General features: G+C 47.4%; 1 protein-coding gene and 1 pseudogene across 1 annotated transcript; both read right to left on the bottom strand.

The window, feature by feature from the left end:
• Positions 1 to 1,575: 1,575 nt before the first annotated feature.
• LOC110258660 (nuclear envelope pore membrane protein POM 121C-like) lies at positions 1,576 to 21,107 on the bottom strand. Its single transcript, XM_021081951.1, is given in 5 exon segments — positions 1,576 to 2,438; positions 2,441 to 4,877; positions 4,880 to 5,151; positions 19,484 to 19,585; positions 21,083 to 21,107. Coding segments are annotated over 5 exon segments (3,699 nt in total).
• LOC110258659 lies at positions 20,948 to 24,814 on the bottom strand (annotated as a pseudogene).
• Positions 24,815 to 25,473: the final 659 nt, after the last annotated feature.

The following is a 25,473-nucleotide window of genomic DNA, read 5'->3' as shown; positions in this document are numbered from 1 at the left end:
AATGACATTTTGTGCTTCCAGCAGAAGCTCCAGGCCCTCGGAAAGGCTGCCTGGGACAGCATTTGAGCCTCTTCTTCACACAGGCATTACTGAACTATACAGCTAATTTCTAGTCTATAGTCTATAGTCTTTAACCACCTCAGTGAACCAAGCTTGAAGGAATTTAAAAGGCAATTTAGCTTAAACACAAAAATAACTATTTTATCTGGTTGGAAATGTTTAAGGATGTTTTTCTTTTCACTTCGACACACGCACTCATGCTTCTCCCAAAGAGGATAGGCGTGGCAGCCAGGCTCTTGGGCCTGGGGTACGTGGTTTTGGAAAAAAGGAAGAAGAAAGGAAGGGGCGGGGGGAGTAAGATACGGTTTTAAAATGTTGCTTATTACTTAAACGCTTTCTAACTTATACGATGGGTGATCTAGCCTGCCGTGAGGTTAGGTAGATGGGCAAAGAAAAAAAGTGGCCCCATCCACCTAGGCCGCCAGCCCTGAAGATCAAAACACCAACTGAAAAGTCAAGACTCAGCACTTGGAGCCATCAAGTGGTGCTACTTTCCACATTCAAATAGCGAGGCCCCAGAAACTTAAACAGTTCCGTCCAGCATTACCAACGTGCCGCCACTCATACAATTCAATTATTCCATCAATCTCGACTCTAAGAGCAATGGACATGAGCATCCGATAAAGTAATACAGAATAAGGCTTAAACATGTGATCCCGGGGAGGAAGATAAGTCCAGTGAGGCCAACAGGGAAGGTGGACAAGGAGGCAGCTGAAAGCAGTGGTGGGCATCCTGCCTGTTCCAAGAGCTTCCCTCTCCCAGAGTGACAGGTCACCCCTCCATCTGCCAGGCTAACTGTCCTGAGCCACCAAGCTCGTGGGGGCCAAACTGGCAGAGAGGGTTGGCGATGAAACAGAGGCTCCGACTTGAGGAGCAGCACCCACTGGGGTATCCAAGGCAAAGCTAGACTCAGGATCATTTCAAAAGGAATTGATCCTGCAAGCAGTCGGTGACGGACAAAGCAGCAGGAATGGAGACCCTGAGTCCTCTAATGGGACAAGATGGGGAGACGCACCTTGCATAGCCAAGCCAAGCAAGGTAAAGCTATAGGGATAAGCGCTTCCCCCAAGCCCATCAAATGCATATCAGAGATGCAAGGGGTGAGGTCTCTACCTGCCACTCTCCAGCAGAGCTGGCTCTCAGGGAAACGCTGGCAAGGGAGCTGCCTCACTAAGCGTATATACCACGCGAGCCTCAGGGAAGGAAGCAGGCGATATGTTCAGCTGTTTCTTCAGTTCTCGCCAGCCTCACCAGTGCAACTGTTCAAGTAAGGTCACAGGCTTCGGCCCGGCCACCCTTCCTGCCTTCCCATCCCCCAAGGCCTGGGCCTTCTGCTTCCTGCAAGACAGGGAGCAGCCTCTGCACCTGCCACTCCTCCTCCCCGCCCCATGGCTGAAGCAGGACTGGTTCAGAGATCTCAGCTTCATGGAACTAGAAGGTGAGAGGCTCTTTCTGGCAGGTGCCAAGGTCCAGTTGTTGGCAGGAGGGGTAAAGGGGGGGGGTAAGGGCCAGGGGCTACTTCTTGCTAGTGTGCTGCCTCCGGGCCTGTAGCTGTGGCCAAGCCCCTGGGGGCTTGGGTCCTGCACCAATGGAAAAGGAAGGTCCTTTTCTAACAAAGCCCTGGATGGGTGTTGAGGACGCCCCAAAGGAGAGGCTGCTGCCTGATGTGCCCACCCCAGGGCCAGGGGTGCTCTGACCAAAGGTGGGCGTGGAGGCGCCTCCAAACACAGGTTGGCTCTCTGCACTGCAGGCCACATTGAGGCCAAAGGATGTGTTCTGGCTGGGTGCACCCAGGCTCTTCTGACTCAAGCCTCCCACAAAAGGAGTCGTGCTGCCAGCGGTCCCACTCTGTCCTGCTCCGGAGCCAAAGGCTCCTGAGGCAGAGCTGGTGCCTGGCGAAGCCACACTGAGCCCAAAGCCTCTGCTGCCAGAGGGTGGGGCTGCCCATCCCCCAAATGTGAAGGGAGATGGTGTCGTGCTACTGGAGCGACTGGCCCCACTGCCGGTGGTCTGGGCTGTAGCTCCAAAGCCAGAGGTGGTGGCTGCACCAAAGGAGAAAACGGCTGTGGTGCTGCCAAAGGCTGGCTGGGGGCCGGCAAGGGTGCCCGAGGCAGAGGCTGTGGCTTTCAGGCCACCAAGAGTGGACTGTGTGGTGCTGCCAAAGGCTGGCTGGGCTGCGGCTGGAGTGGCAGTCGGGGCGGGGGCTGCAGAGTTTCCCAACGTGAAGGAGCTACACAAGCTGGGGACAAGGGATGGCTTGGCAGCCCACTGCTGCTGCCCATCAGTGGCCCCAAACCTGGGCTGGGCGTTGGATCCTGGATATGATGACAGAGAGGGCTTGGCACTTGAGCCAAAGGGAACGCTGATGGCTGGGCGGGGGTGCTACTGAATGTCAGCGTGGCCTGGCTGGTGGTGGCTGGGGCAGAGGCTGGAAGGCTGCTGCCCAAATCACTAAAGCCAGCAGTGCTAGCGCTGCTGCTGCTGCTGCTGCTGCTGCTGCTGGCCACTGCCTGAGGGGCACCGGGAAGGGACTGGCCAAAGCTGGTGACTGCTCTTGAAGGAGGCATGGTGGGAGGCTTACCAAGCTGGACTATGGAGCTGGAACCCACAGCTGGGTTTGTGAAGCTGCCACCAGAGGCAGAGGGAGTCCCAAAGAGGACGGGCTGGGAGGTGGAAGCGGTGGTGCTAGTCACGCTGCTCAGGGTGCTGGTCATGCTGCTCACACGGAAGCTGAACACGGGCTTCAGAGCAGAGTCTACGGAGGTGCCACCTGTGGTCGCAGCAGCCACTGCAGAGGTGGCACGGGTCTGGCCAGGGAAGAGAGGGGCGCTCATAGCACCGGCTGGAGGAGCTGCCTGCTTGAAGAAGGGAGTTACTATGGGCACGGATGCAGGGGCCTCCCTGGTGTGAAAGCCAGGTTTAAAAGTGCGGGACGGGCTGCGGGTACTTGCGGGGAGGGCTGAGCTGGAAGATGTGGTGGCTGGGACCTTGGAAGGGCTAGAGGGCAAGGGGCCCTCGTTCTTGCTTTTAGGAGGGGGCCAAAAAATGGGATCGAGCACGGGAGATGGTGAAGACACAGCAGGAGCTGCAGAGGCAGGAGGCTTAGCAGGTGAGGTGCCCAGCATTCCACAAGGAATATTCTGCTTGGGAGGGGGAGGGGGGGCCGACAAGGCTTGGGAGTTGGCAGACGTCTCAGCCTCAGGGGCTGGAGGTGACTTGGTGTCAGTGACTGGTCCTGTGGAAGAAGCGGGTGTAAGGGTGCCGCCACAGAAAACGGCTGTAGGTTTGCAGTCCGAGGAGGTGCCCGCAAGAGGCCCTGACTGTGAAGAGCCAAGAGGGGCCAGAGGGCCGGGTGTCTTCGGAGGCGAATGGGCCACAGGGCTTGCCATGCCAGCAGACTTGGGGGGCGATGGTAGGCCTGGGGAATCCTGCTGCTTCTTCAAGCTCTTCAACAGTGGGCTAGGGCTTGGGGCTGGGAGGGAGGTTTCGGTGGCAGGAGTCCCAGCAGTAGGCAGGCTGAAAGAGACCGGAGGCTGACTGGTAGGTGGGTTCTCAGGGATAGAGCTCAAGGTAGTATCAGTCTTATCCTCCAAGATCTCGCTGAACCATTGTGACAAAGCTTTCTTTTCCAAGTCTAAGTCTTCCGCAGTGACTGAATACCCAAGCTGGGGAGGTGGAGGCAAGGTCAGCTGCTCCCCTCGCCAGGACCGCAGCAGCTGCACCTTCCGCTTACGCTGCCCTGAGCTGCCAGGTGTTGGTGGAGAACTCCACGAGTCCTGTTTCTCCCTTGTGGTGGTATCGGCAACTTCTGCTCCCCAGGACTCCTTGTCTGTTGTGAATGCAGTTGAAGAAGCAGAATGATGAGAAAGTTCCTCTTCTCTTATTTCCTTTGCTGGCCTCGCTAGAGCCTGGGAGCAGGACGAAGCTGGCCTGGAGAAGGGGGATGACCTAGGACCACTCCTCTTCCGCAGCTGAGAGAGACCTCCAGTAGAACTGTAAGAACTGGTGATGGCATTGCGCCTGGAGATGGGCACGCCGCCTGAGTACGTGCTGGTCAAGGAGCTCAGTGAAGAGGTGCGTGACCTCTTATTTAAGTGGGCATCTGAGCTCTGGGGACTGAGACCTCTCTTCAGAGACCCAGGCTTAGGCACAAAAGAGGCAGGGATTCCATTGGCCGCCAGCGGCTCAAATGCTGAATGTCCACGTCCACTGCTGTCCTGGCGCCTTCTCTTTTCTTCCTGGCCATCAGCCAGTATTTGGTCTTCCTCCTTCACCGTCCTTTTCTTCCTCGCTCTGAGGGCACTCAGCACAGTCTCCTTTGCACATGGGTCTGGGGCACTAGCTGATGGGGAGGACACGGTTGAGCTGCTACTCTGCTCTGATAGCAGGGGACGAATCCACTTGCTATCCGGAGGAGCAATCCTCACTCTCACTGGGCTGCACACCACTTTGGAATTGCGAGCAGAGAGCACAGTCTTCCTGTGACAACTATTCCAGCACACCGTGGGAAGGACCCCCAGCGAGGCATAGTGGGCCTGCTGGATTGGGTATCTCCTTCGAGGTGGTATTACAAACCGATGTGCTACAGGGCCACAACCCCGGAGGGCCGTCCTCCTAGAGGGTCGGGGAAGAGGAGTGGGTAGGGAGGGGTGAGTATGAACCCCGGGGGTATGGCCTGATGGAGCTGGCGGCGGCGGCGTGGGGCGGGTGGGCGGGCGGCGGCCAGGCCTCTCCCGCAGGTCCCTGGCCTCCGAGGTGGAGGCAGGCTGCGGGGGGGCGGGCTTGCCTAGGTAGTTGCCCATGAGGAACAGATGAGCGCGGGTCCAAGTCCTTGGAAGAGGCGCGGAGGCTCTAGGAGACTTCCGTTTACTGCTGACTACGCCGGAGGCAAGGTGAGCAGTGTTCCATGGCAGCGCGCGTTCCGAACCAGCGAGGTTCGGAAGGCGCGTGAACCTCGGGGCTCGCGGCGCAGGCCCCACCAGACCGCGGTCGCACCCACAGCTAGCCAGGCCAGCGTAACCGCCACCCCCGCGGGCACCAAGTACAGCACGAGGCCCAGCAGCCACAGGCCCAGCAGCGCTGCCCCTGCCCCTGGCGGCACCAGCCCACAGACCCAAGGTCCCTAACACTGGCTATCAACCTCCGCTCCACAGGTTGCCTCCTGCAGTCACCGCAGCTGCTGCAGACACCGCGACTTCGCAAGCAAGGGTAGCCCCGGAATAAATAATAATAACAAACAGTCAAAAATAAAACCCCCAAAACAAATGTGCATGCGCCAGATATACTTGAGTGAAAATAATCACATAGGTAAGATACAGACACATATACCTATATCATAAAAATGCTTGGAGAATGTCAACTTTAGGATAATGCTACACAGGCAGGGGATGAGGCTATCAATGAAGACAAAAGGGGAACCTCAGTGGGATGTACTGTACTTGATTTTACAACACTTTCCAAATCTGAAATAGACCTAAGTAACATGTTAAGACATGTTAAACATAATCTCCATATGATGAATGATTCATCATCTTTGTATTTTTATCTACGGTTGAAATAATGAGAAAGTGGAGAAACGTACTACATGTCTGTATGTTAAAATGTTTAGAGGATTCAGAAAAGAACACAAATAAAACACTATATTTACATAGATAGACAGGTAAATAGTCTAATATATTCGACCAAAATAATAGTCTTTGGTGCCCCACAGTTTTAAAACTTCCAAAGGACGGATTACTTGTTCCCTCATTTGACTACATGACTTGTAATCATTCAGATGATTCCATCTGAATGGTTAAAAAGAAACCAAATGAGGTCATCTCATTCGAATGTAAATTAGTACAGGCATGGTGGGAAGCAGTAAGGAGATTCCTCAAAAAGTTAAAGAAAAAAAAAAAAAAAATACCATAGGATACAGCAATTTCAAACTGAAGGAAATGAAATCAGTACTTCAAAATGATATCTGCACTCCCATGTTCACTGCAGGAACATTCACCGTAACCAATATAAGAAAACCAGGTAAGTGCCCAACAACAGATGAATGGATAACAAATGTGTGTGTGTGTGTGTGTGTGTGTGTGTGTGTGTGTGTGTGTGTGTGTGTGTGTATTATCCAGCCTTAAATGCCCAAGAGATCCAGCCACTTGCAGCAAAAGAGATGAACCTGGAAGACCTGCTAAATCACATAAACCAAACACAAAAAGATAGAATGATCTCACTCATTTATAGGATCCAAAAGGTTTAATACATAGAAGCAAAGACTAGAACAGAGCTCACCAGGGGCAGAGAGGTGGGAGAAATGAGCATATGTTGGCCAAAGGACACACACTGCACCTATGTAGGAAAAATTAAGCTCGAGCGCCAAAGCAGAGTATGGTAACTATAAATTAGACCAAATGGTCCTAACAGGCATACATAGATATTTCTACACAACAGAACAACAAACACTCTTCTCAAGTGCACAGAGCACATTCTTTAGGATAGATCATATCATGAGCCACATCATGTTAAAACAAACTTTCACAAATTTTAAAAGATTTAAAACTATAGCAACTTGTTCACCCATGATGGATAAGACACTAAAAAACAATAAGAGGAATACTGGAAAGTTTACAAACATACAGAAACTAAACAACACAACTCGGAACTACCAATGGGTCAAATAAGAAATCCAAAGATTTATAACAAAATAACCTCCAAACAAATGAAAACAGAAACGCAATATACCAAAACATAGAGGATGCTACAAAAGCAGTTCCTACAAGGAATTTTATATTGATACAAGCAAATGTTAAGAAGAAAACATCTTGGGGTTCCCGTCATGGAACAGTGGATACAAATCTGACTAGGAACCATGAGTTTGCACGTTCGATCCCAGGCCTCACTCAGTGGGTTAAGGATCCCATGTTGCCGTGAGCCATGGCATAGGTCACAGATATGGCTCGGATCTGGCATTGCTTTGGCTGTGGTGTAGGCTGGCAGCTATAGCTCCGACTAGACCCCTAGCCTGGGAGACTCCATATGCTGAGGGGGTGGCCCTAAAAAGTTTTGTTTTGTTTTGCTTTGTTTTTTTATGTAAGAAAGAAGAAAGAAAGAAAAAAATCTCCATTAAATACCTGAACATTTCAATTCTTTGAAGTTGCTTTCAAGGAATCAGAAACAGGAACAAGCTAAGCCCAAGGTTAGAAAGGAAGGAAGGAAATATAAAAGATCAACATGGGAAAAAATGAAATAGAACGAGACAGCCATAACCAACCAACCAGTCAAACAACAACAACAACAACAACGTCAAAAGCAATAAAAGAACTGTTTGGAAAGATAAATATAATGACAAAAATTGATCTCAAATATGGCATGAATGAACCTATATATTAAAGAGAAACACTCTCACAGACACATGGAACAGACTTGTGGTTGCCAAGGGGGTTGTGGGGAGGGAGTGGAATACTTGGGGAGTTTGGGGTTGGGAAATGCAAACTACTACATTTAGAATGGATAAGCAATGAGGTCCTATGGATAGCACAGGGAATTATATCCAGTCTCTTGGGATAGAACATGATGGAAGAGAGAATGCAAAAAAGAATGCATATATAGATATATGTGTATGAGTGTATGCGGGTGTGTGTGTGTGTTTCTGTACATATATATATATATATATATATATATATATATATACACACACATATCTGGGTTAATATGCTGTATAGAAAAAACTGACACAACACCATAAATCAACTATGATTTAAAAAAAAAACTTTAGACTAAGAAAAAGAGAGAAAATTAAAAAATATAGAAATGAAAGAGGAGACACTAGAGAAAAACATATGCTAAAGACATAGTGCACTATAGGCAAAAAAGACATTTAGAAGTAGTCTTTAGAGAAAATCTTCCCGATCCTTGTGAAAAGTGTTGCTACCACTTTTGTTAGACACACCTCCCACCTTAACCCACTCCAAACCAGCTCCATGGTCCTGCCTAAGGCGCTGATACTATTTGGAAGTGACCATGGAAAAATCAATGTCCATGAATGCTGTTTAAAAAAAAAATAACAAAGAACTGAGTTGAAAATAAAACATTTGACAAAATCGAGCACTGATTTATGATGAAAATCCGCCATAAACTAAACCTAGAGATATGAAAATATGTGGAACAGAATATGGGAAAGCTAGAGTTAAAATCATATTTAATGATGAGGGGCCAAATAACTTTATCCTTAAGATCAGGAAAAAGACCTTACCACTCTTACCACTTCCACTCAGCATTGTACTGGAGCATCTCGCAGGGCAACATGTTAAGGGGAAAATTAATAAATGGAACATTAACTAGGAAAGAATAAAATCTGCCTTTATCCACAGATTGTAGGACTTTAAAGAAAAACACGAAGGAGAGCTATTTAACCCATTCTAATCTATTCCATAATGGTTGGGGCAGGGCTTCTGATCATAAAACATTTTGTGTGTGTGTGTGTGTGTGTGTCTTTTTGCTGTTTCCTGGGCCACTCCCGCGGCATATGGAGGTTCCCAGGCTAGGGGTCAAATTGGAGCTGTAGCCTCCGGCCTATGCCAGAGCCATAGCAACGTGGGATCCGAGTCACATCTGCAACCTACACCAAGGCTCACGGCAACGTGGGATCGTTAACCCACTGAGCAAGGGCAGGGACTGAACCCGCAACCTCATGGTTCCTAGTCAGATTGGTTAACCACTGGGCCACGACAGGAATTCCTGATCATAAACCATTTTCTAAAGGAAAGAACACCTGAGCTTAAGAGCAAACTATACAGACCATTGATTCAGACCTAGAGGATGTTTAAAAGAGAACTTTTAAGGTAGCAATAAAGGGAACTACTCATTTTGGGGGGTTCACTAAAGTAGTCAACTCTTGCGTGTACAGCAGCCTACAAGATGTACATGTCAGTAGCTTGAAGTTCTACACAGACCACTCATCTGGGCTAGTCTTAATAATATGCCCAGCTGTAATAAATCTGCATGACGGCATTTAGGAGTTTCTCAATGAAATTCAAATTTATATATTTCATGAGTCTCCAAAAGCCATCAAAACCGTTTAATGAATGGACCACTACGGCCTTGTCGAAGTTGGAAGATTTGTGCGTCACGGTTGATGTGAATTAGCCGTGGGTTTTACTTCCATAAGCCACCACTTCCACCCCTTCATTCTTGTGTATATCATCTGATAGCAACCTTTTTGGCTACTGTACTTGCTTTATCTAAAACAGAGTTAGCAGTTCTCTTGGGGAAAGACTTTATCACTATTCTGATCTTCAAGAATAAAATACACATAGACATTTTCGTTATTTTCAAGAACGACCCAAAAGTTGACTTCTCCGTTGCGTCTTTCTAGGCCTCTGGTCAGAATTAATCTTACTCTTTCCCACATTCATATTTCACAACATTTTCTGAAAAACGGTCTCTTTCCCTCTACAGAGTTTGTATCTCATGACTCATCAGGAAAATAGATGTCTTCATTAAGTTGAACTGCAGGAGCATTAGAGACCAGGTTTCAGGTGGATTAACGGTTCAACTCAGTGTTCTCTATAGAGCAAGATCACAAGGGCTCTACATTGATCACTTGCTGTAATACCACAGTGAACTGACCACCAGGGTTCAATTAGGGACTGCCTCACTCTACCTAACAAATCAGGGCTTATAATTTCTAATATACGGCACCACCCTAACAATTCACTGAATGCTTGCTTCTTCAGAGTCATATGTCAAGTGTTTTTGCCAAACTAGTTTAATATATTCATATATATTCTACAAATACAAAGTTATCGATCAGCTAATTTACCTATCTACGATCATTCTTCTCTCCCTTTTGCTCATGTCTTCCCACTGTGAGAGTGTTGGAATAAAGGAAGAAAGCAAGGAAAATGTGGGTGACCTTCGACTACTTATGGCAATCTAGTACATGTCTCTGTATGTATCATAGAAGCAATGAAGCACGGATCGAAAGATAAGTAACCAATCGGTTCTTATAAATCACAAAGATATAAAATATGAGTGGAATAATTATGTAGAAGTGATATATAAAGAGCATGGATTTTAATGTTGACAGAGCAAAAATATCCTTTTACTACCTCAGTATGCCTTAATCTAACATATATATTATAGAGGAATATACGCTCAATTTAGGAACTTTATAAAATACTGAAAAGTGTAACAGTCACTCGAAATAACCACAGTAAGATAAATCCATAATGATACCACTAAAGGTAACAGCATTAACGAGATGGAGGTGTGGAGGTGTTCGTAAAATTTTTGCAGATTTGATTCTATAAATGGTACTAAGCACTGGAATTCATTCAGGTCTTTTATTTTTTGGCTGTGTATTTACTGGGCTAGTCATTTAACCCCTAACGATTTAGGGCTTAGTTTCTATTGGTAAAATACATGTTTTAAAATGTGGCATTAAGTGTAAATCAATGAGGTAATCTGTGTAAAGCTTAGCTTCTATAGCTAGGATAGGGAAAATGGTGAAAGTAGCAAAAATTCTTGTGATGACAAATTCTATCCTAGAGGGGCAAAGCTGGACAAAGTACGTTATAAACAAAACACACAGAATTGTGGCCCTAAGCAAAAAGCAAAGGCACAAATTATCTATATAATAACTACTTTATGCAGTTGAAATCTTTGGAAAGGATTTAGAATCAGTTAAATTATACTGGAAAGTAGGATTGAGCAGGGGAAAAAAAAAAAAAAAGCGCTTTAGCCATTTAGAAAATCTTTCTATTCCAAAACCAGACAAAGATAACACCAAAAAAGATAATTATCGGCCAATATCTTTGATGGACATAGATGCAAAAATTCTCAGCAAAATCTTAGCCAACCAAATCCAACAACACATCCAAAAAAGTATGCACCATGACCAGCAGGGTACATCCCAGGTTCACAAGGATGGTTCAACATACGCAAATCAATCAACGTCATACACCACATTAACAAACGATGTCAAAAATCATACGATCATCTCAATAGATGCAGAAAAAGCATTTGACAAAGTCCAACATCCATTCATCATCAAGACCCTCGCCAAAGTGGGTATAGAGGGAACATTCCTGAACATAATCAAACCCATTTATGACAACCCCACAGCAAATATAATACTCAAGGGGGAAAAGCCGAAAGCCTTCTCACTCAAATCTGCAACAAGACACGGATGCCCACTCTCACCACTGCGACTCAACACAGTTTTGGAAGTCCTAGCCACAGCAATTAGACAAACAAAAGAAATAAAAGGCATCCATATAGGAAGAGAAGAGATCAAACTGTCACTGGATGCAGACGACATGATACTATACATAGAAAACCCTAAGGACTCAACCCAGAAACTACTTGCACTGATAAAGAAATTCAGCAAAGTGGCAGGATGTAAGATTAACATTCAGAAATCAGCCACTTTTCCGTATACCAGCAATGAAATATTAGAAAAGGTGTCACAGACATGTTTCCTTGAAAACTCCATCTTGTCCTTCTTTACTTTATCCCAGCTTCTTGTCTTATTTTATCCCATCTTCCTTCTTGGAAAAACAGTCACAGTGCTGGTAAATGACTTAAGCTTAAGAACAAATACCAAAGGCATAGGTGACTTAAGCTTAAGAAATGTTATGTGCATAGAGGTCAGAGTAAGAGCTTAACCCTTTAATACCTAAGTGGCTTTTTAAATAGTAAAAGAACTTATATAATAGTAAACAAGCCCTATATCCTCCACCCAGAGCCACTCCTCAATTGATCTCATCTAAAGAGCACAATAAAGGCAGTGTGGTTTCTTGAGGCATGGGGCTCTTGGTCCCTGAGACCTTGAGTCCCCTGGCTCCCACCTTTACTTAAGATAAATGTCTCTGTGTCTTCTTTTATGTTAATTATTTTTCCTTATGTTCCCAGCACCCGTTCTTCAGCCCCATCCTGCTGAGCTGTCCCCAGGAAAAAAGAAATACAGGAATACAAAAATACAATACCTTTTAAAATTGCACCTCACAAAAATCAAATACCTCGGAATACACCTGACCAAAGAGGTAAAGGACCTATATGCCAAGACCTATAAAACTTCAATCAAAGAAATCAAACAAGATGTAAAGAAATAGAAAGATATTCCATGTTCATGGACTGGAAAAATCAATATTGTAAAAATGGCCATGCTACCCAAAGCAATCTACAGATTCAATGCTATCCCTATCAAATTACCCATGACATTTTTCACAGAACTACAACAAACAATCCAAACATTTAGATGGAACCACAAAAGACCCAGAATCACCAAAGAAATCCTGAGAATCAAAAACCAAGCAGGAAGCATAACATTCCCAGACTTCAAGAAATATTACAAAGCCACAGTCAGCAAAACAGTGTGGTACTGGTGTCAAAACAGACAGACAGACCAAGGGAACAGAATAGAGAACGCGGAAATAAACCCTGACACCTATGGTCAATTAAGCTTTGGCAAGGGAGGCAAGAACATAAAATGGGAAAAAGAAAGTCTATTCAGCAAGCATGGCTGGGAAACCTGGACACCTGCATGCAAAGCAATCAAACTAGAACACACCCTCACACCATGCACAAAAATAAACCCCAAATGGCTGAAAGACTTAAATATAAGCCGGAACACCATCAAACTCCTAGAAGAGAACACAGGCAAAACACTCTCTGACATCAGCACCATGAATATTTTCTCAGGTCAGTCTCCCAAAGCAATAGAAATAAGAGCAAAAGTAAACCCATGGGACCTCATCAAACTGAAAAGCTTTTGCACAGCAAAGGAAACCCAAAAGAAAACAAAAAGACAAAGAATGGGAGAAAATACTTTCAAATGATGCATCCCACAAGGGCTTAATCTCTAGAATATATAAGCAGCTTATACAACTCAACAGCAAAAAAGCCAATCAATCAATGGAAAAATGGGCAAAAGACCTGAATAGACATTTCTCCAAGGAAGATATACAGATGGCCAGCAAACACATGAAAAAATGCTCCACATCGCTGATTGTAAGAGAAATGCAAATCAAAACTACCAGGAGATACCACCTCACACCAGTCACAATGGCCCTCATTCATAAGCCCACAAATAACAAGTGCTGGAGGGGGTGTGGACAAAAGGGAACCCGCCTGCACTGTTGGTGGGAATGTGAACTGGTACAGCCACTATGGAGAACAGTTTGGAGATACCTTGGAAATCTATACACAGAACTTCCATACGACCCCGCAATCCCACTCTTGGGCATATATCCGGACAAAACTCTTCTCAGGAGAGACACATGCACCCGCATGTTCATTGCAACACTATTCACAATAGCCAGGACATGGAAACAACCCAAATGTCCATCAACAGATGAATGGATTCAGAAGATGTGGTATATATGCACAATGGAATACTACTCCGCCAAAAAAAAAAAAGAATGACATAATGCCATTTGCAGCAACATGGATGGAACTAGAGACTCTCATACTGAGTGAAATGAGCCAGAAAGACAAAGACAAATACCATATGATATCACTCATAACTGGAATCTAATATCCAGCACAAATGAACATCTCCACCGAAAAGAAAATCATGGACCTGGAGAATAGACATGTGGCTGCCCGAAGGGAGAGGGAGGGAGTGGGAGGGATCGGGAGCTTGGGATTATCAGACACTACTTAGAATAGAGTTACAAGGAGACCCTGCTGAGCAGCATTGAGAACTATGTCTAGATACTCATATTGCAACAGAACAAAGGGTGGGAAAAAACGTACACATGTAAGAATAACTTGATCCCCATGCTGTACTGCAGGAAAAAAAAAAAAAAAGAAGAAAATCTTTCAAAAATGTTCATTCTAAACTTCCTTTTGCAAGAAGGGACATGCAACACAACTATAGTTTCTTACTCTGTTTTTTACTGTTAATTTTTTTTGTCTGTTTCTGGCTGCCCCCGCACCATATGGCAGTTCCCAGGCCAGGGACTGAATCCAATCCCTATCAGCAACCTACACCACAGCTATAGCAATGCTGGATCCTTAAACCCCTGCACTGGACCAGGAACTGAACTGGCCATGGCACAGACACAAGCTGGATCACTGACCCACTGCACCACCACAGGGACTCTCCATTGCTTAGTTTGAAAGGCTGTAAAAATTCCTAGCATCACTCTTCTGTAAACCCAAAACAGTTGGATAGGAACTTCATCTTGCACTCTGCTGCACATCAGAGATGCAAGTGGTGAGGACTCTACCGGCGACGCTCCAGCCGCAAATAGGGCAAAAATGATCCCATCTACAAAACAGAAACAGATCGGGCACATGGAGAACAGACTTGTGGATGCTGCTGGGGACAGAGGAGGGAGTGGATGGATGGGGAGTGTGGGGTTGGAGTATACAAACTAGGAAGTTTGGAGTGGATAAGTACTGGGGTCCGACTGTACAGCACAGGGAACTCTGTCCTGTCTCTTGCGTTACAACATGATGGAATATAACATGAAAAAAGAAGGAATATATATATATATTTATATATGTATATATACACACACACTCACACACACACACACACACACACACACACACATATACACAACTCGGTCACTTTGTTCAACAGCAACTTCTTAAATATAACATGCTAAGTATTTGGACAGCTGTTCCCCTATTAACCTCGGGTGACTAACCACTCACCACTGTGGAAAGCATCACTGATGCTACCAATTTTATTAACCTGCTTGAAATCCTGCCAGTTTTCTGTGTTTTCTCCTATGTAAAAATTATCCTTAAGTACTTTTCTGTAATCTGAATGCGATCATCCATATACATGCTGCTGACTGAAGAAATGTTTTCATATTGAGATAGGAGGAAGTCATCCTGGATTTCACCTGATTTGGCCTGAACTTTACACTAACTAGAACACTCTTTCCCATGGCCTGCCAAACATCCTTAGTACACCTGCTTTAACCACTAAAGGAAATAATGCACTAAAAACATCAAGATGGGGAGTTCCTGGAGTGGCACAGCGGAAACAAATCCAACTAGGCCCCGTGAGGTTGTGGCTTCACTCCCTGGCCTCGCTCAGTGGCTTCAGGATCTGGTGGTGCTGTGAGCTGTGGTGTATCAGACACGGCTTGGATCTGTCGTTGCTGGGGCTGTGGTGTAGGCTGGCAGCTGTAGCTCCAATTGGACCCCTAGCCTGGGAACCTCCATATGCAGTGGGTGTGGCCCTAAAAAGACAAAAGACAAAGACCAAAAAAAAAAAAAAATAGAATTGCGAGATGGAGCAACTGATTCAGGCATTCAAAGTGGAAACAGGTAGCCATCGTGGAGGTTGTTTCAGTCTTGTTCCTGCATCAAGGAGAGCTTTACTTTTCTGAACTACCTCAAACTCAAGAATATCACCAGCCATTTGAAAAACACTCTCTTCTACCACCTGCCAGCTGCAACTTTATGCTCTCTCTCTAAAGCCTATCAGTGTAACTATTCAAACATTTCGGACCCCAACCAATCCTCACTTAAAAAGGGCCCTTACTTCTTGCCTGTTCCAATCCTAACACTTGACAGACAGCTTATGTACCTTTGCCATCTTTGCCTGCATAGGCCTCCCACATTCTGTAGTTCAGTGGAAACACAATTCCAATGCTTATTGAGGCTCTCTCTCCTAGGCTACAGTCTTCAGTGTACTTCAGATAAAGCTCTCGTCTATTCCTATCACTGACCGGTCACTGATGGTCTGTGTTGATGGCATTAACCTGAGAAAACACCCTTCCAGACTCATTTCCCACCGGCAGCTTTCAATGAAGCCCCAGACTAAGTTACACACGTTTTACTAATATCCTCATAATTGAATATGCATATCTGACTGTAATTATCGGACATTCAACTATGACAGACCAAGCTTGTCTTTATCTAAATTTTTACTCTTATTTGAATACCCTAGGAGACATTTGGCACTTATGACGTGACCTTAATGTTTGTATGTGATCCTTAATACTCTCCGCTTTAAAACTGTATTATTTCTTAGAGAGAACCAAGGCTAGACATATACAACCTTTTCGTATAATTTTCTTTCATCTGCTAGATTGGGCTCTGGAAGGGAGATAATTTAGGTATTCCTAAGGAGGTTGGCTGGAAATCCTGTATTCCTTCACTGTGTTTGAAGAAGGTATTACAAAGGAATTGCAGTACTCTTCCAGGGCCTGAGAAACTAACAACTTAGCCCATCCAATTATACTCAGTACCATCCTCTTCATTGCTCACTAGATCATATTGCTGAGGTTGAAGCATGCCTTAACCCTAAAGCAAACTGACCAATAAAAACATGCTTTCTATTAATGCTGAAGGCACAGGACCTTCAGTCTATAAGAAGCTACGCCGTGAAGCTGAACTACACAGGCCATGTTAACGGCCAGACAAGCCTCCGTTTCCTCTAAAATTGGTGGCTGTGTGTTAGTTAAATAACTACCTAGAGTATTTCTCTTTATGCTTAACATCTACTGAATATAGACTTAAGTAACTCCATTATTGCTATTACTCATCAGTGAAGCCGGAAAATGCCAACAGAATGTGGATAAGATGCTGAAAAAAGGACTCTGTTTTAAAACACAAGAAAATGATATGTCAGTTCCATTGTTCTTGAGGAACTAACCAGAAAACATAATATTCAATGTGAAGTAACACACAGCCAGTTTCAAAGACATGTGCTTTTGCACATAGAATTTCACTATATCTACGTCCTACAGAGTTCTCTCAATTTTCAAATTTCTGTCAAAGTACGTGAAAGCCACAGAAAATGTTCATGATTTTCTCAACAAGCCACGTTACAAATGCAGTGACAGAGGCCAAGTGATTAGAGATTACACTTAACTGAAGACTTTGTTAAAATATAATGTCTGGGGAGAACCTTTTTTGTTTGTCTGTTTGGTTGGTTTGGTTTTAGGGCTGCACCTGCTGCTTACGGAAGTTCCCAGGCCACGAACTTCCCAGCTACAGCTGCCGGCCCCTACCACAGTGGCTTCCGGCCTACACCACAGCACTTGCTGGTCCACACCACAGCCACAGCAGTGTAGGATCTGAGCCATGTCTGCAGCCTACACCACAGCTTGCGGCAACGCCAGATCCTCAGCCCACCCAGCGAGGCCAGGGATCAATGTCCTCTTGGGTACCGGTCGGGTTCATTACTGCTGAGCCACAAGGGGAACTCCCTGGTTAGACCCTTTGTGCCATTTATGCCAGATGAATTGCCTACCTTGGCATGAAACATCAACAGCTATGGCCACAGGCTCATTTGACAACCACTCTGTGTAACTTATGTTTTATGAACATGTACAATGAATAGACATGAACAACTTCTGTTAGTCAAGAACTATGAAATCTCTATCATTGTAGTGAAAAGCAGCGAACAATCTATAATTGTTCCTGACTTCACTGTTACTTCATCTTTGTAAGACCAGACAGGACCTGTCATTCGTATAAATGGCAGCTTTTATGTTACTAGAAAATTACTAATTTGGTAACATAGGTGTACATTTTGAAGGACATGTATTTCTTTTCAATTTGTGTTTGGCTTAAATCTAAAATCGCCCAGCCATGGTTCAGGACAGCCCCAGAGAATTTCAGACCTAAAACATGTACTATCAACTCATATTCCAGTGTCTGAGTTCAAAGTTCACAGTTTAATACGGGTTCCCAAATTTTAAAGAACTTCATCGGGGAGAAAAGAAGGTTAGAAGAAGTTATTGGAGGAAGACCTTAAAGTCTGTATAGTGGTTCAGGCAACGATACAGTACTTGAGATTGAGTCTCGATTGCAATAGCCTTGGAAAATTGTTACCACTGACACTTTTTGAAAATTTCATGCACAAATCATTTTCCTTGCCACACATCTGAATTTAGGTTGGCCCCATCGTACGTGCATTGCAGCACCACAAAAACCAAAGAGGCACAGAAGTGACATGGTCCTCTCATTACACTGAATATAAGCTAGTGATTAATACCATGAACACCTGAGCAAACAAATGACAAAGTGTGAATTAAGACATGGGTTCCAGCCATCCCATAGCCAGCAATCTCTTTGCCACATGGGATTCTATGAAATCGCATAGCACATACAGAATGTAAGGGCCTACTCATGTGCCTTTTACTAATTAGGATACTGGTCACTAACTTCAACAGAGGCTCAATAGAAATCTGAGCTGGCGAGGCATTCCAGAAAGGTAAGATGACAAGACAGCACAAGATCCCAAAAGGCACAGCTTCTGTTGAGAATTCTATCTCCAAAAATGAACAAATGCACATTTCAGAAGTATCATTATGATAGGTCACCCCTCAGATCTCTTCATTCAAAAAATTAATACAGAATAAGAAAGAAGAGTAAATTCAGAGGGAGGTCAGAAATAACGGCAAGGAAAGAAACTAATAAACAGAGTGATTAAATGAATCCATAATGAAATATAAAGTTAACAAAACCATAACTGGTGTTTGCGTTGAAGATTGTGATATGGAGGATTTCCCATCGTGGCTCAGTGGTTAAGGAATCCGACAAGGAAGCATGAGGTTGCGGGTGTGATCTCTGGCCTTGCTCAGTGAGTTAAGGATCCAGCATTGCTGTGAGTGTGGTGTAGGTCACAGACTCGGCTTGGATCTGGCAGTTCCTGTGGCTCTGGCAGAGGCTGGCGGCTACAGGTCCAACAAACCACCTAGCCTGGGAGCACCATATGCCACAGGAGGAGACCTAGAAGCGGCAAAAAGGAAAAAAAAAAAAAAAAAAAAAAAAAAAAGAGTAAAATGGAATCCTAAAATAAATAAATACGAAACATTCATATCAACATTAAACCATTTTATTTATATTATTTCTAAAAGGACTGAGACATTTAAGCGGTATAAAATATTAACTAGATATGTTTGTTACATTTTTAAATAGCAGTCTTCAAACGAAAAACGGCAGGTTGAATACATACATTTCCTGCTGCTGTCTCACAAAATTACCCAAAACTTAAAGGAAACATTAAAAGGGAATGATTCCCGTAAGAACAAAGTTAATGGATAAAAGGGTAACAATGACAGTCACATTTTGCAATCAAAAAGTATACTAAAAGAAAAAACTGTAAACTCATGGAGCAATTCTGAAAATGCCTAGCAGGGGGGACAGTGCCAACAGGTAGTCCAAAGCCGCATGCTCTTGTAACGCAGGAAGTATTCAAGAACTGGAAGCACTGTATACATTTGAAAATGAGGCTCACACTGTAGCTGAAAGTCAGACTGGTTGTACCTTTGAGGAGAAACCTTTTTTCCCCGTATTTCCTTGCAATCCTCAGAAGAGCAGAATATTTTGGTCTCCTGGGGTTCCTGGACCAAGGGTCCTGCCTGGGGAACTGAGGCAAGCTAGCTCAGAGGACTAACCTGAGAGGGTCTGCCTTATGTAAGGTGTAGGCAGAAGCCTGATTTCTAGGCCTGTGCCCCACCCCCCTCTCGTCCTGGCAGATGTTCCAGGTTCAGGTCCCTCCTCAGCTCCACACACAACAGCCAGGAGTCGAGCTCTCCAGGGGGGTGGGGGGCACAGTCCCCTGCCAGCAGACAGTCACCCTCAGTCAAAAAGGGCAGGGGGACTCCTTACACCTCCGTCACATTTATAAAATAAGAATGACATTTTGTGCTTCCAGCAGAAGCTCCAGGCCCTCGGAAAGGCTGCCTGGGACAGCATTTGAGCCTCTTCTTCACACAGGCATTACTGAACTATACAGCTAATTTCTAGTCTATAGTCTATAGTCTTTAACCACCTCAGTGAACCAAGCTTGAAGGAATTTAAAAGGCAATTTAGCTTAAACACAAAAATAACTATTTTATCTGGTTGGAAATGTTTAAGGATGTTTTTCTTTTCACTTCGACACACGCACTCATGCTTCTCCCAAAGAGGATAGGCGTGGCAGCCAGGCTCTTGGCCTGGGGTACGTGGTTTTGGGAAAAAAGGAAGAAGAAAGGAAGGGGCGGGGGAGTAAGATACGGTTTTAAAATGTTGCTTATTACTTAAACGCTTTCTAACTTATACGATGGGTGATCTAGCCTGCCGTGAGGTTAGGTAGATGGGCAAAGAAAAAAAGTGGCCCCATCCACCTAGGCCGCCAGCCCTGAAGATCAAAACACCAACTGAAAGTCAAGACTCAGCACTTGGAGCCATCAAGTGGTGCTACTTCCACATTCAAATAGCGAGGCCCCAGAAACTTAAACAGTTCCGTCCAGCATTACCAAACGTGCCGCCACTCATACAATTCAATTATTCCATCAATCTCGACTCTAAGAGCAATGGACATGAGCATCCGATAAAGTAATACAGAATAAGGCTTAAACATGTGATCCCGGGGAGGAAGATAAGTCCAGTGAGGCCAACAGGGAAGGTGGACAAGGAGGCAGCTGAAAGCAGTGGTGGGCATCCTGCCTGTTCCAAGAGCTTCCTCTCCCAGAGTGACAGGTCACCCCTCCATCTGCCAGGCTAACTGTCCTGAGCCACCAAGCTCGTGGGGGCCAAACTGCAGAGAGGGTTGGCGATGAAACAGAGGCTCCGACTTGAGGAGCAGCACCCACTGGGGTATCCAAGGCAAAGCCTAGACTCAGGATCATTTCAAAAGGAATTGATCCTGCAAGCAGTCGGTGACGGACAAAGCAGCAGGAATGGAGACCCTGAGTCCTCTAATGGGACAAGATGGGGAGACGCACCTTGCATAGCCAAGCCAAGCAAGGTAAAGCTATAGGGATAAGCGCTTCCCCCAAGCCCATCAAATGCATATCAGAGATGCAAGGGGTGAGGTCTCTACCTGCCACTCTCCAGCAGAGCTGGCTCTCAGGGAAACGCTGGCAAGGGAGCTGCCTCACTAAGCGTATATACCACGGAGCCTCAGGGAAGGAAGCAGGCAATATGTTCAGCTGTTTCTTCAGTTCTCGCCAGCCTCACCAGTGCAACTGTTCAAGTAAGGTCACAGGCTTCGGCCCGGCCACCCTTCCTGCCTTCCCATCCCCCCAAGGCCTGGGCCTTCTGCTTCCTGCAAGACAGGGAGCAGCCTCTGCACCTGCCACTCCTCCTCCCCGCCCCATGGCTGAAGCAGGACTGGTTCAGAGATCTCAGCTTCATGGAACTAGAAGGTGAGAGGCTCTTTCTGGCAGGTGCCAAGGTCCAGTTGTTGGCAGGAGGGGTAAAGGGGGGGGGGTAAGGGCCAGGGGCTACTTCTTGCTAGTGTGCTGCCTCCGGGCCTGTAGCTGTGGCCAAGCCCCTGGGGGCTTGGGTCCTGCACCAATGGAAAAGGAAGGTCCTTTTCTAACAAAGCCCTGGATGGGTGTTGAGGACGCCCCAAAGGAGAGGCTGCTGCCTGATGTGCCCACCCCAGGGCCAGGGGTGCTCTGACCAAAGGTGGGCGTGGAGGCGCCTCCAAACACAGGTTTGCTCTCTGCACTGCAGGCCACATTGAGGCCAAAGGATGTGTTCTGGCTGGGTGCACCCAGGCTCTTCTGACTCAAGCTCCCACAAAAGGAGTCGTGCTGCCAGCGGTCCCACTCTGTCCTGCTCCGGAGCCAAAGGCTCCTGAGGCAGAGCTGGTGCCTGGCGAAGCCACACTGAGCCCAAAGCCTCTGCTGCCAGAGGGTGGGGCTGCCCATCCCCCAAATGTGAAGGGAGATGGTGTCGTGCTACTGGAGCGACTGGCCCCACTGCCGGTGGTCTGGGCTGTAGCTCCAAAGCCAGAGGTGGTGGCTGCACCAAAGGAGAAAACGGCTGTGGTGCTGCCAAAGGCTGGCTGGGGGCCGGCAAGGGGTGCCCGAGGCAGAGGCTGTGGCTTTCAGGCACCAAGAGTGGACTGTGTGGTGCTGCCAAAGGCTGGCTGGGCTGCGGCTGGAGTGGCAGTCGGGGCGGGGGCTGCAGAGTTTCCCAACGTGAAGGAGCTACACAAGCTGGGACAAGGGATGGCTTGGCAGCCCACTGCTGCTGCCCATCAGTGGCCCCAAACCTGGGCTGGGCGTTGGATCCTGGATATGATGACAGAGAGGGCTTGGCACTTGAGCCAAAGGGAACGCTGATGGCTGGGCGGGGGTGCTACTGAATGTCAGCGTGGCCTGGCTGGTGGTGGCTGGGGCAGAGGCTGGAAGGCTGCTGCCCAAATCACTAAAGCCAGCAGTGCTAGCGCTGCTGCTGCTGCTGCTGCTGCTGCTGCTGCTGCTGCTGCTGCTGCTGGCCACTGCCTGAGGGGCACCGGGAAGGGACTGGCCAAAGCTGGTGACTGCTCTTGAAGGAGGCATGGTGGGAGGCTTACCAAGCTGGACTATGGAGCTGGAACCCACAGCTGGGTTTGTGAAGCTGCCACCAGAGGCAGAGGGAGTCCCAAGAGGACGGGCTGGGAGGTGGAAAGCGGTGGTGCTAGTCACGCTGCTCAGGGTGCTGGTCATGCTGCTCACACGGAAGCTGAACACGGGCTTCAGAGCAGAGTCTACGGAGGTGCCAGCTGTGGTCGCAGCAGCCACTGCAGAGGTGGCACGGGTCTGGCCAGGGAAGAGAGGGGCGCTCATAGCACCGGGCTGGAGGAGCTGCCTGCTTGAAGAAGGGAGTTACTATGGGCACGGATGCAGGGGCCTCCCTGGTGTGAAAGCCAGGTTTAAAAGTGCGGGACGGGCTGCGGGTACTTGCGGGGAGGGCTGAGCTGGAAGATGTGGTGGCTGGGACCTTGGAAGGGCTAGAGGGCAAGGGGCCCTCGTTCTTGCTTTTAGGAGGGGGCCAAAAATGGGATCGAGCACGGGAGATGGTGAAGACACAGCAGGAGCTGCAGAGGCAGGAGGCTTAGCAGGTGAGGTGCCCAGCATTCCACAAGGAATATTCTGCTTGGGAGGGGGAGGGGGGGGCCGACAAGGCTTGGGAGTTGGCAGACGTCTCAGCCTCAGGGGCTGGAGGTGACTTGGTGTCAGTGACTGGTCCTGTGGAAGAAGCGGGGGTAAGGGTGCCGCCACAGAAAACAGCTGTAGGTTTGCAGTCCGAGGAGGTGCCCGCAAGAGGCCCTGACTGTGAAGAGCCAAGAGGGCCAGAGGGCCGGGTGTCTTCGGAGGCGAATGGGCCACAGGGCTTGCCATGCCAGCAGACTTGGGGGGCCGATGGTAGGCCTGGGGAATCCTGCTGCTTCTTCAAGCTCTTCAACAGTGGGCTAGGGCTTGGGGCTGGGAGGGAGGTTTCGGTGGCAGGAGTCCCAGCAGTAGGCAGGCTGAAAGAGACCGGAGGCTGACTGGTAGGTGGGTTCTCAGGGATAGAGCTCAAGGTAGTATCAGTCTTATCCTCCAAGATCTCGCTGAACCATTGTGACAAAGCTTTCTTTTCCAAGTCTAAGTCTTCCGCAGTGACTGAATACCCAAGCTGGGGAGGTGGAGGCAAGGTCAGCTGCTCCCCTCGCCAGGACCGCAGCAGCTGCACCTTCCGCTTACGCTGCCCTGAGCTGCCAGGTGTTGGTGGAGAACTCCACGAGTCCTGTTTCTCCCTTGTGTGGTATCGGCAACTTCTGCTCCCCAGGACTCCTTGTCTGTTGTGAATGCAGTTGACGAAGCAGAATGATGAGAAAGTTCCTCTTCTCTTATTTCCTTTGCTGGCCTCGCTAGAGCCTGGGAGCAGGACGAAGCTGGCCTGGAGAAGGGGGATGACCTAGGACCACTCCTCTTCCGCAGCTGAGAGAGACCTCCAGTAGAACTGTAAGAACTGGTGATGGCATTGCGCCTGGAGATGGGCACGCCGCCTGAGTACGTGCTGGTCAAGGAGCTCAGTGAAGAGGTGCGTGACCTCTTATTTAAGTGGGCATCTGAGCTCTGGGGACTGAGACCTCTCTTCAGAGACCCAGGCTTAGGCACAAAAGAGGCAGGGATTCCATTGGCCGCCAGCGGCTCAAATGCTGAATGTCCACGTCCACTGCTGTCCTGGCCCTTCTCTTTTCTTCCTGGCCATCAGCCAGTATTTGGTCTTCCTCCTTCACCGTCCTTTTCTTCCTCGCTCTGAGGGCACTCAGCACAGTCTCCTTTGCACATGGGTCTGGGGCACTAGCTGATGGGGAGGACACGGTTGAGCTGCTACTCTGCTCTGATAGCAGGGGACGAATCCACTTGCTATCCGGAGGAGCAATCCTCACTCTCACTGGGCTGCACACCACTTTGGAATTGCGAGCAGAGAGCACAGTCTTCCTGTGACAACTATTCCAGCACACCGTGGGAAGGACCCCCAGCGAGGCATAGTGGGCCTGCTGGATTGGGTATCTCCTTCGAGGTGTTATTACAAACCGATGTGCTACAGGGCCACAACCCCGGAGGCCGTCCTCCTAGAGGGTCGGGGAAGAGGAGTGGGTAGGGAGGGGTGAGTATGAACCCCGGGGGTATGGCCTGATGGAGCTGGCGGCGGCGGGTGGGGCGGGTGGGCGGCGGCCAGGCCTCTCCCGCAGGTCCCTGGCCTCCGAGGTGGAGGCAGGCTGGGGGGGCGGGCTTGCCTAGGTAGTTGCCCATGAGGAACAGATGAGCGCGGGTCCAAGTCCTTGGAAGAGGCGCGGAGGCTCTAGGAGACTTCCGTTTACTGCTGACTGCCGGAGGCAAGGTGAGCAGTGTTCCATGGCAGCGCGCGTTCCGAACCAGCGAGGTTCGGAAGGCGCGTGAACCTCGGGGCTCGCGGCGCAGGCCCACCAGACCGCGGTCGCACCCACAGCTTAGCCAGGCCAGCGTAACCGCCACCCCCGCGGGCACCAAGTACAGCACGAGGCCCAGCAGCCACAGGCCCAGCAGCGCTGCCCCTGCCCCTGGCAGCACCAGCCCACAGACCCAAGGTCCCTAACACTAGCTATCAACCTCCGCTCCACAGGTTGCCTCCTGCAGTCACCGCAGCTGCTGCAGACACCGCGACTTCGCAAGCAAGGGTAGCCCCAGAATAAATAATAATAACAAACAGTCAAAAATAAAACCCCCAAAACAAATGTGCATGCGCCAGATATACTTGAGTGAAAATAATCACATAGGTAAGATACAGACACATATACCTATATCATAAAAATGCTTGGAGAATGTCAACTTTAGGATAATGCTACACAGGCAGGGGATGAGGCTATCGATGAAGACAAAAGGGGAACCTCAGTGGGATGTACTGTACTTGATTTACAACACTTTCCAAATCTGAAATAGACCTAAGTAACATGTTAAGACATGTTAAACATAATCTCCATATGATGAATGATTCATCATCTTTGTATTTTTATCTACGTTTGAAATAATGAGAAAGTGGAAAACGTACTACATGTCTGTATGTTAAAATGTTTAGAGGATTCAGAAAAGAACACAAATAAAACACTATATTTACATAGAAAGGTAAATAGTCTAATATATTCGACCAAAATAATAGTCTTTGGTTTGCCCCACAGTTTTAAAACTTCCAAAGGACATTACTTGTTTCCCTCATTTGACT

The sequence above is a fragment of the Sus scrofa genome, unplaced genomic scaffold (assembly GCF_000003025.6).
Source record: "Sus scrofa isolate TJ Tabasco breed Duroc unplaced genomic scaffold, Sscrofa11.1 Contig2681, whole genome shotgun sequence".
Classification (NCBI taxonomy): Eukaryota; Metazoa; Chordata; class Mammalia; order Artiodactyla; family Suidae; genus Sus; species Sus scrofa.
Note: the sequence above shows the minus strand (reverse complement) of the source record. Positions and strands in the feature narration are given on the sequence as shown.